Below are 20,000 nucleotides of genomic sequence, written 5' to 3'. Positions count from 1 at the left end.
GAACGTCCAGACCGTCAGGCCGGTTTACAGTACTGTACTGTTCTCTGTGTGTACCCAAATAAAACTTTTTTTGCTGCATATTTGTGTGCTGTTTTATGTTTGACTATGAAAAAAGTCGGCCTACACTGAGACATTTTACAAAAGGAGAAATGGCTCATTCTCCAGAGTCGTTGTCATTCATATGGTGTGTTCCATTTCTATGATTGTGTTTTCAATTTTGAGAGGAAACACGTCACATAGTATCCAGATGTGAACATCAGCGTTGGTGGTATAGTGGTGAGCATAGCTGCCTTCCAAGCAGTTGACCCGGGTTCGATTCCCGGCCAACGCAAAGTTTTTAGAAGCAGATTTCTCTCACATGTTGAATTCCATTATATACTAATAATAAGGTGGCTTCACACACTCATACCTACACAGAGGCAAAGTGGGGACCCTGGAGACACAAGTAGAAGTGGGGACACAGAGTAAAAACAAGGGAGAGTCAGACGTTATCCTGTTTATGGAGCACGTTGTTTACTGCTCACATCCTTCATCTCTCTGCCATAAATGTTTTGTGTCATTTGTTGAAAACTTCTTGGTCATATTTGAGTAATGTGATAAGTCACATGTATATTAGACGTGTTTAGATAGGTATTTAATTTGTCATTTTAATCAGATGAGTAGCTTTGTTTGCAGATCAGTTCTGCAGAGATTAATACATTATTTTAGCTTTGCTAGAGTCGATATTTGTTCTATGCTTTTATTAATTAAATATAGCAATATTATTTAATATTGATATTTGTTCTATGCTTTTATTAATTAAATATAGCAATATAATGTAATGTGTTATTGTATTTGGTATTATTAATTACACATAGCATATCATTTAATATTGATATATCTTTTATGGTATTATTAATTCAATATGGCAATATCATTTAATATTCTAATATTTTGTATTATTCATTAAATAAAGCAATATAATTGAATATTGATATATTTTGTATGGTCTTTTAAATTCAATATAGCAATATAATATAAAATTGTAATACTTTGTATTTTATTAATTCAATAAAGCAATAGTATTTAATATTTTAAGTTTATGGTATAATTGATTAAATAAAGCAATATCATTTAATACATCAATATTTTTACATTATTTCAGTATAGTAAAATTATACTATTGTTGCAATATTGTTCTAATTATCAATAATAAAACATATAAAACAACAATAATGATAATAACATCTACATGAGATTCAGGAACATTTGTTTTAGTGACCTTTTGAAACATCCATCTGTCTCATGTTGTGCTTGTGGAAAAGCCCAAACGAACAGGGACACCTAGTGTTTGAGAGGTGGAGGTTCATCACAAAGCACTGCACCTTCAGCCACACTACAGTTAAAGTCACGGGGAGAAAACACTTTGTTTCCCAATTTATTTAAAGATTTTTAAAGATAAACCAAAATACATTCTTTAAAACACGAACAAATCTGTTCTCAATTAAATTGAAATGAATGTTGAGACATTAATTGATTCATAAAAGAAACACGTGTTCAAACTGTTCCTACATGTTCACCAGGACTCAATACATTCACATAGCTTAATTAAGGCAGCAGTCAGTTAATTCTTCAATCAGTTAATTTTTCAATCAGTTAATTCTTCAATCAATGTAAACAAGTACAGCAATCAAGTGTAAACCCGTCTTCATATTTTCTTATATATTCTTATCCAGTTAAGGGTTGCAGGGGTGCTGGAGCCGAGAGCCGAGAGGAAAAACATAAACACTTAAAGTGCTGAACAACAGCAGCAACAAGCTGAGCCGTTACGTCTTTTTTACCTCATAGTTGTGGTTTTATGGCACATTTGCAGGATCAATCCATCTATTCTAAGGAAAGGAAGACATGAGTTTCAGAACCTCAAAGAACCTCCTGATTTTCTCCTGAGAAGAGTGTTGGACGGTTTGACCAAAAAACATTGTCATGGGATTTTTTTCACAAATCTGTGGGCTTCACAAGGTATATATATTTTTTTGCATGATTATTCTCCAGTCAGGAGTACATAGAATTTTTTTTTTTTTTGTCAATATGTATAAACGGAAGGCAGCTTTGCATATTCAACATATGTATAAATCAGAATGCAAGAAACAGTTGCAGAACAATAATTATTGTGCAAACTGCAACATAGTGCAGAAAAAACAGAAAGTATAACTAATTCACTGAGAACGGCTGTGGCTACGTCTAATTATTTAAAACCAAAAAAAAGTTGTGGGTATAAATTTGTAAATGTACAATTATCTGGGTTATTTACTCATGTGTTGAAAAGTTATAACCATGAGAGAGAAGAGTACAACGTGTTGAGGAAAATCTATCTAATATACAACTTTATACAAGTTTATAAAACGTGTTATGTTGAACTCTATAACTAGTTTCATAAGATCATCTGTGGGAATGAGGGACACAAGCCGTTCCCATAAGGAATGGTAAAGACATGCCATTTCCTGTACAAGTATCACTTGTCCTGTCAAGGAGGTTACCATGACCTGACACAAAGAAGGAAAACAGAACGCGAGTGAAAGGCCAGATGTGCTTTGTTATGGTCCAATCGACAAGACGTGATTGGCTGACAGTGATGTAAGGGAGTCTATAAGATATCATGTAAGAACTAACGTGTCGGACTTTTGTTGTAAGCTTGTCTGCAATAAAGTATCCCTGCTGATTGCAAACTTTAAGAACTGCATCTTGTCTCTTCACTGCATTTCTGCCACAACACATGTCCCCTCTAAATATACTTAATGGTTTTTCTATCTGGAGTTTTGATCTCAGCTTTGGTTTGATGTGTTGGCTCATGAAAAAACAATATTCTGTTAGAAATAAAAAGTGCTATACCACATGAATCAGTATGATGTCCTGCACTGACTGAAACCACCCACAACGCTGGGTCACCCACCGCTCTCATCACCAAACATCAGAGTTAAAGTTCCTCTAACAGTTAACCAGCCGGATGTTTCCTCAGAAGACGACTGAAAGCTAAAAGGAGATTAAATATCACCCTTAGATTCACCGACTGGATAGAAAAACAATTCCAAATTAATGCCAAATGTTTCTTTGTGTCTGATACAAAGTCTGCATTTCTAAAGCTGCATTCTAAGCTAAGTTATGATGATTAAGAGAGTAAGTATTGCATGAAATCTACCTCTGATTTATAGTAAATGTTTTTGTCAGTGATTTTTAAAATTTTTGTTGGACTCTGCATCGTGTTTTTGTATATAAAAAGTCAGCTCTGGAAAAAAGTATTAATTTATTCATTCCTATCATCATGTGTAATGGAATGTATTGATTTAAAATAATCATTAAAAAAGAAAATTAGAAAGATTCGACATAAAGAACAAGGTCACATTATTTAAATTATGAAAAATGCATACGCAACTTTGTTTACACTTTGATTACTGTAATGTTTACATTGTTTCCTGCACTAAATATTATTCAGGAAAAAGAAAAGAGACTAGAAATGCACCTTTAACCTTTGGCATTATAGACAAACACATGCACTGTTATGCATTCAAACTAATTTTATGAGCAGGTAAGGGAAGATTAATAATTGGTTATCTGACCTGCAAACAAAGAGACACTAAACAACTGCAAAAATAGACAAAATGACAACAAACAATGCAGTCACATCGTTTTAATATATGCATGTTGTTCTTTTTATTGGAGGGATGGCCCTTTAATGTCTGGCCTGTTTTCTCAAAACACGTCCATGGCCACAAGGTTGCAGGTGTAAGACTGTAATTTTTTATGTTTTTATTATTATTTACCACTATTACTTTTAATAATTATTACAATTATTGCTGTTTATTTTTATTTTTTTTCATTGTTTGCTTTCAATCATGACTGTTATTATAATTTCCCCATCTTATAATTATTGTAAGTAACATTGATATATATATATTTTTTTACTGTAATTCCATCAACGCACACATACACACACGACAAACCAACGAAAAAATCCCCTCAGTAAATTATGGGAAATAATTCCCAGAAAGGAAATAGGAGGGAATATTTTCGTGGGAATTTTAAAAGCGTGGCGTATGCTTGCTGTGAAAACACATTGTAATGGCAATATGTGCCAACACCAACATCACTCAAACTCAACCTGTGCTCCAGTTGTTTCATCGCGTCTCGACTCTTCACTGCATTTCTGCCACAACACAGTTCAAGTCTTTTGATTTCCACACGGGGCAACAGTCACCCTTTTTGTTGCTCAAAAGTAAAATAAAGGAAATACAATTATTTTTATTTTTTTTATTTTATAAAAATGGTCTGAGTAGAAAACTGACGTAACACAGATGACTCCAAAATTTTATAATCCTACTCTCTCGATTTATTGTTATTGACTTCCGTTCTCTTTGATTATCTTTAATTAAATGTAAATTGTACTATAAACTATAAATCAATATTTTGGTTCCAATCTTTCTTTTCTTATTGGTGATTTGTAACAGGTTTTTTTTAACTTGAAGGACTCGCCTACTTACACTTCCATCAGACACTGAGTAACATTAGCATTGTCATGGGTTCAGAGCTAACAGGCTAACGTTAGAGGAACTATGAGGATCTCAAATAGAGACAATTGAAATATTTGACTGAGTGAAAATGTTTTATACGGTAAATATCCCGATACTCGATGAGAGCGGTGAGAGTAAACCAAACAGTCAATGTGCCATAAAACCAAAACTAGAAGATTAAAGAGGACTCACCATGACAAGATGGTGATTTCTGACGAGCTCATAGCATCAAATACTTCATATCAGAGACACAACCTCCTTCATTCAGCCAGTGGGTGCAGAGGACTGGCTGAGATGATTGTATTCATAATCGTGTGAGCTCCTTCAAGCAACTTCAATCTTGGTCCTGAGCAGGGAGGAAAGGGATCACAACTTCATCAAGCTCACTATCTTCACCATTCTGGTGTTGATCTGCAGGAAGAAGATCAAGAAATGTCACATACAAACACAAACACACGTTAAACAGTTCAACTATAAAAACCAAAACAAATATACCTCTAGGTTGTTGAAGTCCTTGAGTTTTACAGCAATTTACTAGTTGTTTTCGAAATATGAAAAGGACAACTACAGCAGCTACAGCTATAACAGCTATAACAGCTACAACTACAGCAGCTACAGCTATAACAGCTACAGCTATACCAACTGTAGCTCCTGTGCTTAGTTTTCCAGTCCCCTCACTTGGATCCCCCGGTGTCGGCTTTGTACCTGTTGGGGGACAAAAAAAGGCACATTTGTCTCTGATATCTGAAGCATCACCTCATCAGAGGTGGATCCTCAAAGCAAGAACATTTAAGCAAATTCAGCAACAGTTGGAGAACATTTTGAAAATGATTAATGAATCCTGCAGTGCATCACTTGGCTCCTGAACACGTAAAACTCCTCTTCAGCAGATGTTATAATTGTGATATTAATTGGATGGGTGGTGTTGCTTTTATAAACACGTGATAAAGGGTCACCAGATAGAGTGATGTTGTGTTGTCGTGTATATGATGGAGGTTAGATTTTCCTTTTTGTTTCTACTGCCAAGCACTAATTTCAGTTATTAAAATCAGATTTCACGGATGTGAAAACTGAATTATTTCTACATAATAGCTGTTCACCGTGTCGACTGACCTCCAAGAGCTCCAGATGCTGATGTGGTGATGTTACTGGTGTTTTTATCGTTGGTCGGGGGCCAGGGCCAATAAAAACTATCTGTGGGGTAAATCTGTTTTAGTGTTGCAGTAATATTTACATGTTTTCATTTGAATTAAAGAGCTTGATGGAGTCAACTCACCTGTCTTGCCCTCTGTTTGATTGGCATAATTACACTTGTATTCTCCTGCGTCATCCTCTGTGTAGTTTGACAACTTAAGGAGGCCATTTTTGTACTCCACTCGTTTTTTAAACTTCTCAGCGATTGGAGACATCACACCATCTTTCATAGCATATAAACACTCATTTGATTTATTCAAGGCCCAACAGTGAATTCTGATTATGTTTGACATGTTAAGGTTAGTCATCGCTGATCTGCCATGAACACTGGTGGTGATAGAAGAGGCCACTGTAAAAGAAAGAGAGAGAAATGAAGCAGAAGAGAGGTCCATATGTTGAATCTGGATAATGAACTAAAGGTGGAAGCTCACCACAGGAGGTCAGACCGATGAGCAGCAGGATTATGAAGTTCATGTCTTAACTGTGAGAGGAGACATCAGACAGTTAAACCTCACAGAGCTTCTTCTTCAGGTAAAAAAAACCCTGAAACTTCAATTTCAAATGTAACACTTTTGAGGGACTTTTATTGCAACAGTTTCCTGCATCTTCTTCTGCAGCATCCCCAGTTTACAGAGCAGCGGGAGAACAGAACATATCCGTGATTGAAGGAATGTGCTAGCAGCTAACGGTGCTAACAGTGCAAATAACTACAACAGTGCTGACCGTGTTTACCTGAGGGGGGGTTCAGCTTCCACGACAATGCTGTGTGCAGAGACGTCGTGGTCAGGTGTAACAGCTGGATGAGAGCAGCGCAGACGCTTCCAAACACGAAGTCAGCCGAAGCAGCAAAACGTAGACAAATCCCAGAGAAGCTCTGATGACAACAAACACAGAGGAAGAGTGGCTTCATATCCTGCTCAGGGTTTTGCTCTGGACATTACCTACTATATCTTTACATGCTAGTTGTTTGCTGATGTATAGATTATCTCACTTCATATTTAGCATTGTAAGGGGCTTTTATGCAACAGTTTCCTGCGCCTACTTCTGCAGAATCCCCTAGTCTTTCGGAGCAGCTGGGCGATGCCTCATTGTCTCTATGAACTCCTTACTTTACCTTTGTTTAATTATTTTACTCCACTTTTATTTTATTTTATCCACCTTTTAGTTTCTTTCCTTCCATCTTTACATGAAGATCATGAGACCAGAGGTGAAGATGCTCTCTGCTCACTAGTACGATTCAAAGCCTTCAAATCAGCTTTAACTTTAAGCAACAGAATTGAATTTTCATAGTTAGTGAAATGGACTGAAACCACAGTTTACTTACAGGTTAATGAAAACACAAGTCTCAATTAATTGGTGCTTTGTGGAAAAGTCAACCGTAACACCATCAGCAGATGTTTGTGGGTTAAAAAAAGACAAATGACTTGCATGAGTTACAGGTTTTTAGATTATTTTGTTTTACTATTTTGAGGCAACCAATACTTCCAGTTTCTTTCAGAATGTTTTTAAAATCAACTTGCAGGGACTTGCAGAAGACAAGTTGTTTAGAAGATGGACGGATTGATAATAAAGGAGTAAAGTCCACATGTTAGAGAATTAAATAAGATAGATTCAAATAACACACCCCTGTCGACTTCAGCTTGTTCCAAATAGCCCAAAGGTTGACATTGTTGTGCCCCATGAAAAAGAGAGTAAATAGAGGGACAGAGCTTTAATTCTTTAGCCAGAGATGAGCAGAAAAGAAAAAGGAAAAACGAGTTCCAAAGCAAGAAAGTAAAGATATTAAAGCTGAACCAGAGAGAGAGGTTGATACCACGTTTAAAGATATTACCTGAAGTCAAGACCAGTGGAGTCACTTTGGCACGTTTGGTCTAAAGAAAAAGACACAAATTCAAACATATATAACAGACAAGATGTTGAAGATAAAATTGAAGCCTGACACAGGAAACATTAAAATAACTTATTCTCAACGTTGGTAACAAATTAAATCAATGGCTCATTTAAACACAGTTGGGTTTGAAAAGATGTAAAAAAAAGACAACATTGAAACTGTTAGATTTCTGTTGTTGTTGCTACTAAAATAACCACGAGTGGATATTTCTCTCTCTCAGTCGCTCCTCCTTCTCTACTCCGTCTTGCATAACCGTCGTATTATTGGCAATAATAACAATAACAACTGCACCGTTGATTCGTCCGCTCTTTAATCGGCTTTTATTTTGTTATCTATTCACTGCCTGCCTCGTTCCACTGGCATACAACTCTTCATATTTTAGCCAATCGTTAGCCTGCAGTCCTGCTAGCGGCTCCACCAGGCTGCTCGAAGCTATGCTAGGAGCTAACATGCTACTATGCTTGTAATGCTAATATGTCATTCTAACATTCGTTGATTAAACAGCAGTGATGGGAAAGAAAATCTCCTTCTGTCTCCCATTCTGGCGTAAAGTCAAATCTACATTCCTCAAATACGCGGGCTCAACAAGTTTCTACAGGCCTGCTAGCTTCTCTACCACGCTGTGACGCAGGCTTTGAGCGACTCACACTAACACGCTAACATGCTAACATGTACGTTGGGGCTGTTGCAATGCATGAGAGAATTATGAAAAATAACCTCCCCATGCTGCATGTGCCACACAGACTTCAAACAATCAACAAGAAATACTAATTGATTCTTGTAGAATATCTGTAGCTAAAACGTCTCTACGCCCCCTGACGTAGAGAACGCGTGTTACGTGTTACGTGTTACGTGATCTTAAAGTGAGCGGTCTCTCTCGAATGCGCTTTGTTCATGTCTCATCTGTTCCTTGAGCTTGACACTGTTTGTTGATTTGTGCTTGTCAGGGCACATTTTTTTATTCTCAGCTCGAATAATTTGCATAACAGGTTTAAGGACATTGTTTCATGTCACTTTAAAAACATCACTGACAAGTCGACATGTGAAGTGAAACTAGTTCTGGCTGCTGTAATTGTTCCTACTGTTCATGCAGGCCCTGAAGATATCTTTTTTTTATGAAAGAAATAGGGGACAAAATCCTCTTTCCGTGTTAAAAAATATTATCTTAAAGTTCAGCCAAATCTGATATGAGACCTATTATCTACAGAATTTGTTCTGAAAAGTTGATGCATTGATACAAACAAAACAGGACAAAGTGCAAAGGAAAGAATGAAGCATGTGACTTTAAAATAAGTGAAAACATGAGGAGTGATGAGAACATCGAGACATTTCCCCACATCAATACATGAAACTTCCATAAATGCCACACAGGTGTGTATGAGTCTTGACTAACCTTTACTAGTTTCCAGTCCGGACTTTGTTGTGGTTACATTCAGAACAAATGTTACTGTGGGAGAAATTTATATTAGCTCATCAATAACAAGTTCGTCTTGCAAACAAACCAAAACCAAAATCACACGGTAAACTTGAAATAAATATCACTTCATCTTTCGCCATGGTCTCGCCATGAATTGTGGTAAATTTACACCAATAATATCAAGAGTTATCCATCCTGAGTCCTGACACGTGAAGTCTGATTTGTTGTTCTTCATCAATTATACGTATTATTGGCAATAATAACAATAATAACTGCACCGTTGATTCATCCACTCTTTCATCGGCTTTTATTTTGTTATCTATTCACTGCCTGCCTCGTTCCACTGGCATAAAACTAATCGTTAGCCTGTAGTCCTGCAGTCCGGCTCCACGTGGCTGCTTGAAGCTATGCTAGGAGCTAACATGCTACCATGCTTGTAATGCTAATATGTCATTCTAACATTCGTTGATTAAACAGCAGTGATGGGAAAGAAAATCTCCTTCTTTCTCCCATTCTGGCGTAAAGTCAAAACTACATACGCGGGCTCAACAAGTTTCTACAGGCCCGCTAGCTTCTCTACCACGTTGTGACGCAGGCGTAGCTTGAGCTACTCACACTAACATGCTAACATGCTAACATGTACGTTGGGGCTGTTGCAATGCATGAGAATTATGAAAAATAACCTCCCCATGCTGCATGTGCCACACAGACTTCAAACAACAAGTTTCCAGTCCGGACTTTGTTGTGGTTACATTCAGAACAAATGTTACTGTGGGAGAAATTTATATTAGCTCATCAATAACAAGTTCATCTTGCAAACAAACCAAAACCAAAATCACTCGGTAAACTTGAAATAAATATCACTTCATCTTTCGCCATGGTCTCGCCATGAATTGTGGTAAATTTACACCAATAATATCAAGAGTTATCCATCCTGAGTCCTGACACGTGAAGTCTGATTTGTTGTTCTTCGTCAAACTGGACTGTCCTGCAAACTGTTCATCCTGAAATCTTTGGACCTCAACCCCTTCAAGCATACAAGATAAAACCCTGTTACTCTCTGACTGGAAAACACAATGCAGGTTAGTGGAAGACTTGTTAGGTTTGATCTGATGTCCAGTTTTATTGTGATGTTTTTATTCTTCTCTTACCGATAGAAGATTGAAGACCCCCCCACCACAATCACCCCTCTAAAGGGGGGAGAGACAGAAGGAGAGAGACTGGTATTCCCTGGTCTAACATGACCGTGTCCTCAACTTGCTGGTCTAATATGACCGTTTGTCATTTCCCAGTCGAATCGACCTGGTCCTCTTATTCCCAAGTATAGGGTGACTGTCTTCTGTCTGACTCCTATAGCCTTTCTCTGGTCTAACTCGACCCAACTATACTGTTTTGTAGTCTTAACTGACCCAACTATCCAGTTCTGGGGTCTGCCGAAACCACCGCTATCCTGTTCTGCGGTCTGTCGAGACCCCCGCTATCTTGTTTTGTGCTCTAACTTGACCCCAATTATCCTGAGACCCCTGCTATCAATTCCATGATCTGTTGATATCACACCAGACCTTTCTGTGGACCCGCGCTATCCTGTTTTGCGGTCTATCGAGACCCCCCTCATCCTTTTCTGTGATCTATCGAGACCCTATCCTATCCTTTGCTATGATTAACTTGACCACCTTCACTCTGCTTTCACGTCACCTCATGCAAGCTAATAAAATAGCATAATAGGGCCTGTTTAAAGTTAACCAACCAGAATTCAACCACGGTTTCCTTCAGCCAATCACATTGTTGCTGTCAAACTTTAAAAATGTTGTCCTCTCTGCTGCTGTCAGTTGTCATTCCAGACACCAGAGAACGTTTTCCCTTCAGTGCTGACATTGTGGCAGAAAGAACAGGTGAAGTCAATGATAGATGTGATTATACTTGGACATTAACTTTGGGGAAAGGACTTGAAGGATTGAATTCAAGATATGCAGCCACTGTGTGCAAACAGTCAGTATCCGTGGTGAGTACATTACATTACAGTCATTTAGCAGACGCTTTTATCCAAAGCGACTTACAATAAGTGAGTATTGAGGGTGTCAAGCTTGCACATTAATATTAAAAATGCTGAACTGTCTTAGATTAGCGAGTGTGTTTTGCTCGCTATGTAGAGTGTCTTGAGTATCTTAAGTCAGTTTGAACTAGGTTGAATAAAAGTAATCTGTAACCTATAGTCATTAATAGTTTTAATGATATATTATAATCTCTAACATCTATTTTATATTAATGTGAAAACATCTCCTTCAAACTACTGGATTCATTCTAGTTTATCACCAACGCTACATTTTACAGATAACATGTGAACACATCATCATGATTTACCTTCACACAATACTAATTTTAACTGAGCAGAGCCTGAACGCACCATAATGTTACTGAACTGAACCTCGGTTCGTTAGCGGTGCTGCTAACGTTACTAGCTCTACATTTTTCTTTCTTTAAAAAACAAACAAACACACAAACTTGGTCAAAGTTTACGAGTACAAGAGCAGAAATATTTTATTGAAACCAACTCATAGCACAAACACACACACTCACACACTCTCACACACACACACACACACCACTCACTCACTCACTCACTCACTCACTCACACACACACACACACTCACACACACACACACACACACACACACACACACACACACACTCACACACTCTCACACACACACACACTCACACACACACGACCATCTGGCCTTCAGTCGTCCGCCGCCAACCAGCTGTTAAAGATCAACACTCTTCTGATTGTCTCCACATGTTTCCAGGACTATTTAAAAACGTTTCCAGAATGTTCTAAAACTCAAAACCTCGTCCTCATCCTGATTCAGACTTCAGAGATATCTCACACATTTATCTCCTTCCTCCTCTGCTCTTCTTCGAGGCTTTCTTCTCCCTCGTTCTGGGACTCTTGAGGGGTTTGAAGAGGTTTGTCTGTGAGGGGGCGGGGCTTAAACAGACTGATGGCTCCTTCAACAAATCAGAGACGGGGACAGGTTGAGGGACTTCCACGTCAGCCAATATAATCCTTTCAGCAAACTCAGCTGCCTGAAACAAGGAAAAAATGTAATTATTGGATGTTTATTTATTTATTATTGTTTCTTTTATATATTATTATTATGTTATAGTATTACAAACGACAAGGGGTTTTATTTGTCAATATATGACATGGTTGCACAACCAAATTTAGATTGTAGTCCCAATTTGCTACATAGGAAAGAAAACATACAAATAAATAAAATAAATAAAATAAATAAAATAAATAAAATAAATAAAATAAATAAAATAAATAAATAAATATGTTATAATAAAAAACATATATATTTTCTGATGTACTTAAAAATAATAAATGCAGGATGATGTGAATAAGGAGAAAATTAGTGAGTGTCTCACAGGGACGTATGCGAGGTTGTCACGGAGACAGGCGTCCTGCAGCTCGCCGCGCAGCGCGGTCACATGACCTCGGTAGGCGGAGACTTCCTGCTCCAGCCAATCGATCCTGGAGCTGCAGGTGAGACAGAGCTGAGAGACGGAGGAGAGGAGACTCTGCAGAGAGAGAGAGGAGGGAGGAATTAGTGAATGAATTAATGAATGAATGAATGAATGAATGCATGAATGAGGTTTAAAAACCTGGCACGCTGCAACCTCAGGAGCTCCCATGATGCTCTCTGCTGCACTCAGCTCCAGGTGTTCCCTGGGTAATGGAAGGGGGCGGGGCGGAGCTGACTGGGAGCGACGTGATTGGACGAGAATCTCTCTGACCTGAAGACGACACAGCATGTTACCAGATGTGTAAATGTAGGTGTTCTGTGTTTATAAATATAAATATATATATGCATACGTATATATTTATATTCATATACACACATGTATACACACATATACATAAATACACATTTATACACATATATACATATAAACACATATATAAATATATACAAATATATACACACATATATAAATATATACAAATATATACACATATATATAAATATATACAAATATATACACACATATATAATATATACACATATATAATATATACATATATAAATATATACACATATACACACACATATATAAATATATACACATATATATAATATATACACATATACACACACATATATAAATATATACACATATATAAATATAAACACATATATAAATATATACACATATATAAATATAAACACACATATATACACACACATATATTATATATTACGTGTCTTCACCTCTTTGTAACTCTTCTCTGCAGCCTTCATGTTGCTGATCAGATAATCTTTACGTCTAGAAAAGAAAGAAAAATATAATAAATAAACTAAATAATATATTAAAGCAGACGATGACGACATGATTAAAATATAAAAAGGTGTCCGTTACCTGTCGGCGTCCCTCAGCTCGTCCTCCACCCGCTGCAGTCTCTCCTCCAGCTGCCTCCTCTCCTTCTGAACCCCCGACAGGTGCTTACCCAGAATCCTCAGCGAGCGCTCCTTCCGACTCACCTCCTGCCGAGCCTCCAACAAAGACTGGAGGGAGGGGACGTGTTAGCATGTTAATATGATCACCTGTCATACGAGACCTTATATTACCTGCTCCATCAGCTGATTCTCCTGCTGCAACAGGTAAATGTCAGTGTAAATAAAGCATTTTCAAAGCTACCTGTGTGGTGGCGCTCAGTGTGCGCTGTGTGTCGTTGTGCTCGGCGGTGTGTGTGTTGACTCTGAGCTGCAGTGTGTGAAGCCGGTCGGTCTGTTCCTGGATCAGCGACTGGGCTTCCTGTTCCCTGCTCAGCGCCTGACGGAGCTCCACACACACACTGTGGAACCGCTGCACTGGGACCTGCACACACACACACACACACACACACACACACACACACACAGACACAGTCAGGAGTGTGTGTTCATCAGACAGACAGTACAGGTGTGTGTGTGTGTGTGTGTGTGTGTCGAGCCTCACCGTCCTGCAGGTGTCCTCTCTGTCCTGCCGCCGTCCTCTCTTCAGATTGGCCACTTCCAGCCTCAGGCTCCGCCTCTCCACCTCGGCCGAGTGTAGCCGTTGGCTGAAGAGCAGGAAGTGCTGCTGGAGGCCGGACACCAGCGCCTGGTGGGAGGTCAAAGGTCAGCTGGTGAAGATGAAACACACTGACAGAAAGATGCTATAACAGCTGTCACATTAAGATCCACTGTCAGATATATTAATAAATGAGAAAATACGAAAAATCAGAGGCTGCACACTTAAAAAGGTCATATAGTTAATTAATTACAAAAATAAAAAGATTCTAGGAAACAATCTGAGACTAAATTCTTAAAAGCTTTGTGATAAATATATTAATAAATACTAAAATAATAACAATAATCAGAGGCTACTCGCTTAAAAGCTTCATGTGGTTAATAAATTAAAAAAATAATATAAAAAGTAAAAAATATTTGAAGAAGAATCAGAGTCTAAACTCTAAGCTTTTTGATGAATATATGAATAAATACAAAAATATGAAAAATAATCAGAGGATACACTCCAAAAAGCTTCATGTTGTTCCTATTTTGTTATTTATTTTTATTAATATAAATTCAAATAAATTATCAGAGGCTACATGCTTAAAATCTTATGAGGTAAAAAATAAATAAATAAATAAATAAAATAGTCAGAATCTACGAAAAGATACAAAATTACAAATATATTTTCAGAGTGTGTATGTATGTGTGTGTGACCTTCATGTTCGGCCGTGGAGGCGTCCCTCTACTCAGTCCGAGTCCCAGCCGGCCTTTCAGATTGTCCTCGTCCACTCTGCTGGGAGACAAACTGGACGCAGCGTCTGATTGGTCGAGAAGCCGATCCAGGAGGCGGGACAGAGCGGAGCGGGCCGCTGACATCACGTCTGGAGGGGCGGAGCCTAGAGAGTCAGAGGCAGAAATAACTTAACAATCTGTACAAGAACACATTCATAAATGAGTAAATACACGGCGTGTGTGTGTGTGTGTGTGTGTGTGTGTGTGTGTGTGTGTGTGTGTGTGTGTGTGTGTGTGTGTGTGTGTGTGTGTGTGTGTGTGTGTTACCGGTGTATGCTAGCGCCCCCTGTAGGTCGGCCATGGAGGACAGAATGATGGAGGAGAGACGTTGAGAGCGGAGCCAGCGAGAACACGCCCCTTTAACACCTTCATCATCTTCATCATCATCTTCATCATCATCATCTTTATCTGAAACACAAATTTAAAGGAGAAGAAGAAAAAGAAGAAGAAGAAGAAGAAGAAGGAGAAGAAGAGAAGAAGGAGAAGAAAAACAAGAAGAAGAAAAACAAGAAGAAGAAAAAGAAGATAGAGAGAGAGAGTGAGGAGGAGAGAGAGAAGATCAGGAGAGAAGGAGAAGAAGGAGAAGAAAAAAGATAGAGAGAGATGAGGAGGAGAAGACAGAGAAGGAGAAGAAGAAGAAGAAGAAGAAGAAGAAAAAAAGAAGAAAAAAGAAGATAGAGAGAGAGTGAGGAGGAGAGAGACAGAGAAGAAGGAGAAGAAGAAGGAGAAGAAAAAAGAAGAAAAAAGAAGAAAAAAAGAAGAAAAAAGAAGATAGAGAGAGTGAGGAGGAGAGAGACAGAGAAGAAGGAGAAGAAGAAGGAGAAGAAAAAAAGAAGAAAAAAGAAGATAGAGAGTGAGGAGGAGAGAGACAGAGAAGAAGGAGAAGAAGAAAAACAAGAAGAAGAAAAAGAAGATAGAGAGAGAGAGTGAGGAGGAGAGAGACAGAGAAGGAGAAGAAGAAGAAGAAGAAGAAGAAGGAGAAGAAAAAAGAAGAAAAAGAAGAAGAAAAAAAGAAGAAAAAAAGAAGATAGAGAGAGAGTGAGGAGGAGAGAGACAGAGAAGAAGGAGAAGAAGAAGAAGAAAAAAAGAAGAAGAAGAAAACAGAAGATAGAGAGAGAGAGAAGAAGAAGAAGAAAAACAAGAAGAAAAAGAAGATAGAGAGAGAGAGAGTGAGGAGGAGAGAGACAGAGAAGAAGGAGAAGAAAAAAAGAAGAAAAAAAGAAAACAGAAGATAGAGAGAGAGACAGAGAAGAAGGAGAAGAAAAAACAAGAAGAAAAAGAAGATAGAGAGAGAGTGAGGAGGAGAGAGACAGAGAAGAAGGAGAAGAAGAAGAAGAAGAAGAAAAAAAGAAGAAAAAGAAGAAGAAAAAAAGAAGAAAAAAGAAGATAGAGAGAGAGTGAGGGGGAGAGAGAGAGGAGTCACGTCCCACAGTATCCAGATGTGAACATCAGCGTTGGTGGTATAGTGGTGAGCATAGCTGCCTTCCAAGCAGTTGACCCGGGTTCGATTCCCGGCCAACGCAAACATTTTTTGGAAGCAGATGTGAAGAAGAAGAAGAAGTGATGCCCACCTGAGGTCGGAGCATCCTCTGTTGCCATGGCGACCCCTCCACAGACGCAGACGCCCGTCTCTAGGCGAAACAACACGGTGGTCTGTTGTGTCAGAGCACGCCACCTCTTTACCGCCATCACCACACACACGCTCCTCCTCCACCTCCTCACCGCCATCCTCCTCCTCCTCCTCTTCCTCTCCTCCTCTTCATCTTCCTCCTCCTCACCTCCCAGAGCTCCGGCGAGCCTCCTCACCTCCTCCTCCAGCTCCTCCCGCTCCGCCAGCCGCCTGCACACCAGTGTTTTCTGCTGGGAGAGAGCACGGAGGCGGCGGTGGCCGTGCGTCAGAGCGCCGGCCAGCAGGGCGCACGCCGCCAGGAAGGAGGCCGACTCCCCGCGGCTCCGGGAGAGGTCAGAGGTCAGCGAGGAGGCGCGGAGCTCTAGGGAGGAGGCGTGGTCACGGAGAGAGTCGCACTGAGAGCGACTCAGCTGAGGGACGGAGAGAGAAACCAGTTTAATGTGGAACCATTAAGGAGTGTGTGGTGGATATAACTACATTACCCATGAGCCTCTGCTGCTACTGCTATGGAGAGAAGCTGACGTCACTTCTTTCTTCTTTGTTTTACTGTTTTTCTGACTTTTCATCAAATAAATTAATGTAGAAAATAATGAAAATATTAAAAATAAAATAATAATAATAATAATAAATTAGCTGAAAATACTTTAACTTTTTTAAAATCGTTCCTGTATTTATCTTTATCTTTCCTCTTTCTTTCATCCCTTCATGAGGAAGAGGACCGAAGGGACCGTCTTCCTCCTCCTTCATCTTCATCATCGTCAGTTCTGCTGAATCAGCACCAAAGAAGAAGACTGACTGCAGATCAGATTTACAAAGAGACGCCTGAGGGACGAGTGTGTGTGTGTGTGTGTGTGTGTGTGTGTGTGTGTGTGTGTGTGTGTGTGTGTGTGTGTGTGTGTGTGTGTGTGTGTGTGTGTGTGTGTGTGTGTGTGTGTGTGTTAGGGTGAGTGTGTGTTTGTGTGAGTGAGTGTGTTACAGTGTGTGTGTGTGTGTGTGTGTGTGTGTGTGTGTGTGTGAGTGTTACAGTGCATGTGTGTGTGTGTGTGAGTGAGTGTGTTAGGGTGAGTGTGTGTGTGTGTGTGTGTCTGTGTGTGTGTGTGTGTGTGAGTGAGTGTGTGTGTTTGTGTGTGTCAGAGTGTGTGTGTGTTACAGTGTGTGTGTGTGTGTGTGTGTGAGTGAGTGTGTGTGTGTTACAGTGTGTGTGTTACAGTGAGTGTGTGTGTGTTACAGTGTGTGTGTGTGTGTTACAGTGTGTCTGTGTGTGTGTGTGTGAGTGTGTGTGTCTGTGTGTGTGTGTGTGTGAGTGTGTGAGTGAGTGTGTTACAGTGAGTGTGTGTGTGTTACCTGCAGCTCTTTCTGCAGACGTGTCACAGTGTGTGTGTGTCGGCTGCTCCACGCCTCCTCCCTCCTCCTCGCGCTCTCCTCCAGACGAGACAACACACACTCCTGACTGAGCTGCAGCTCACGCACACACACACTCTTCTTCTCACACACACCCTGCAGCTGGGCGATCTACGGAGGGAAAGAGAGGGGGGGGGGAGAGAGAGAGGGGGAGGGACGGAGAGAGAGGCGTCAGGTCACATAGTATCCAGATGTGAACATCAGCGTTGGTGGTATAGTGGTGAGCATAGCTGCCTTCCAAGCAGTTGACCCGGGTTCGATTCCCGGCCAACGCAAAGCTTTTAGAAGTTTAGAGGTTGATTTTCCGTCAGCTTCCTCTTACATTACATTACATTACATTACATTCCATTACAGTCATTTAGCAGACGCTTTTATCCAAAGCGACTTACAGGAAGTGTATTCAACATAGGTATTCAAGAGAACTACTAGTCACCAGAAGTCATCAGTGCATCTCCTTTCTTAAACAAGCATCTAAAAGCATAAACCAGAGCAAAAGTATAGTGCAGAGGCAAAATACTACGAAAACAACAACAAACTACTACGAATAGGATAAGTGCAGTAAACGAATACGAATACAATAGGTGCAGCGAACTGATACGAACACAGTCAGTGCACGCAGAAGTTTCACTTCGAGGTATTGTCATTATTGTTTGTCGTCCTCGGCTCACCTTGTGCTCGGCCCTGCGGAGGTCAGAGGTCAGCTGGTCCACCTGCTCCGTGATGACCTCACACAGCTCCTTCCAGGTGAAATCTCCCAGGATGCTCTGGGGCTGATCCAGGAGGACGCAGCCGGCCAGGAGGCGCTGATAGACGAGGTAGAGGAAGGACAGACGGACCTGAGACACACACACACACACACACACACACACACACACATAAAGACACACACACACACACACACACACACACACACACACACACACACACACACACACACACACACACACACACACACACACACACACACACACACTGTATGAGGTATTTTAATGTGTTCTCTCAGCATCAAACACAGTTTAATTAAATGTTACAACAATATAATGATGTTACACTGATCTGAGTACAACACAGAGAGGACAAGAGAGACAGACAGGGAGAGAGAGAGAGAGAGAGAGACAGGGGAGAGAGAGAGAGAGAGAGAGACAGAGACAGACAGGGAGAGAGAGACAGAGAGAGAAAGAGAGAGACAGAGAGAGAGAGACAGAGACAGAGACAGAGAGAGAAAAGAGAGAGAGACAGAGAGAGACAGAGAGACAGAGAGACAGAGAGACAGGGAGAGAGAGAGAGAGAGACAGTTTAACGTATATATTTTCACCTTTGACTCTTGCTGGTAGTAGTCAGTTATCTTCTGGACCTCTGCTGTCCTCTCCTCCTCTCGCTCCCTTTCCTCCCTCTCTCTCTCCTTCTCTCTCTCCCTTTCCCCCTCTCTCTCTCCCCTCTCTCCCTTTCCTCCCTCTCTCTCCTTTCCTCCTTCTCTCTCTCCCTTTCCTCCCTCTCTCTCTCCTTCTCTCTCTCCCTTTCCTCCTTCTCTCTCTCCATCTCCTCCCTCTCTCTCTCCTTCTCTCTCTCCCTCTCCTCCCTCTCTCTCTCCAGCTCGGCCCGGAGACCTCGGCTCAGCGTCGTCCAATCAGAGCTCTCCTGGCGTAGTCGTCCCGCCTCCTCCTCCAGTTTGACGGACAGCTGCTGAGACTCCTGGAGAGGACAGACCAAAGAGAAACACCGTCATTACTCCTCCTCCTCCTCCTCCTCCTCCTCCTCCTGGTCTGGGATCAGCTGTTCACCTCCAGCTGTCGGCTCTGATCTGAGGTCAGCCGTCTGAGCGTCTGGTTCTCCTCGTGGAGTCGCTCAGACGCCGGCAGCAGATCCTGGACCTGTCTGTCTGCCGTCTCCAGTCTGAGGAGCGTCGTCTTCAGCAGCTGCAGGACGTCAACAGAGGGACTCCGCTTCCCATCATGCTTTGCAGGATGAACAGTGCCTACACACACACACACACACACACACACACACAGAGAGAAATCACATCACAGAGGATCATGCACACACATGTTACCTTCTTATATGGTTACAGGTGTGTACGTGTGTGTGTGT

General features: G+C 40.4%; 1 protein-coding gene and 3 non-coding genes across 4 annotated transcripts in view; 3 read left to right on the top strand and 1 right to left on the bottom strand.

The window, feature by feature from the left end:
• The first annotated feature begins 259 nt into the window (after window positions 1–259).
• Window positions 260–331, top strand: trnag-ucc (transfer RNA glycine (anticodon UCC)). Its single transcript has one exon. It is a non-coding gene; the product is annotated as a tRNA-Gly (tRNA).
• Window positions 332–11,769: 11,438 nt separating this feature from the next.
• The window catches only part of LOC129093539 (coiled-coil domain-containing protein 171-like), an 11,796-nt gene continuing 3,565 nt past the window's right edge, over window positions 11,770–20,000 (bottom strand). Inside the window, exons 10-24 of the mRNA XM_054601588.1 lie at window positions 19,694–19,887; window positions 19,459–19,604; window positions 19,228–19,285; window positions 18,581–18,748; window positions 17,856–18,023; window positions 16,453–16,921; window positions 15,149–15,268; window positions 14,804–14,985; window positions 14,052–14,195; window positions 13,752–13,931; window positions 13,473–13,618; window positions 13,325–13,379; window positions 12,717–12,848; window positions 12,480–12,632; window positions 11,770–12,134 (exon numbers count right to left, since the gene is read on the bottom strand). Of these exons, the coding sequence (XP_054457563.1) occupies window positions 11,940–12,134; window positions 12,480–12,632; window positions 12,717–12,848; window positions 13,325–13,379; window positions 13,473–13,618; window positions 13,752–13,931; window positions 14,052–14,195; window positions 14,804–14,985; window positions 15,149–15,268; window positions 16,453–16,921; window positions 17,856–18,023; window positions 18,581–18,748; window positions 19,228–19,285; window positions 19,459–19,604; window positions 19,694–19,887 (2,510 nt within the window). The 3' untranslated portion in view covers window positions 11,770–11,939. The remainder of the gene's footprint in view (window positions 12,135–12,479; window positions 12,633–12,716; window positions 12,849–13,324; window positions 13,380–13,472; window positions 13,619–13,751; window positions 13,932–14,051; window positions 14,196–14,803; window positions 14,986–15,148; window positions 15,269–16,452; window positions 16,922–17,855; window positions 18,024–18,580; window positions 18,749–19,227; window positions 19,286–19,458; window positions 19,605–19,693; window positions 19,888–20,000) is intronic.
• trnag-ucc (transfer RNA glycine (anticodon UCC)) lies at window positions 16,333–16,404 on the top strand. Its single transcript has one exon. It is a non-coding gene; the product is annotated as a tRNA-Gly (tRNA).
• Window positions 18,116–18,187, top strand: trnag-ucc (transfer RNA glycine (anticodon UCC)). Its single transcript has one exon. It is a non-coding gene; the product is annotated as a tRNA-Gly (tRNA).

This window comes from Anoplopoma fimbria, chromosome 7 (assembly GCF_027596085.1).
Source record: "Anoplopoma fimbria isolate UVic2021 breed Golden Eagle Sablefish chromosome 7, Afim_UVic_2022, whole genome shotgun sequence".
Classification (NCBI taxonomy): domain Eukaryota; kingdom Metazoa; phylum Chordata; class Actinopteri; order Perciformes; family Anoplopomatidae; genus Anoplopoma; species Anoplopoma fimbria.
Note: the sequence above shows the minus strand (reverse complement) of the source record. Positions and strands in the feature narration are given on the sequence as shown.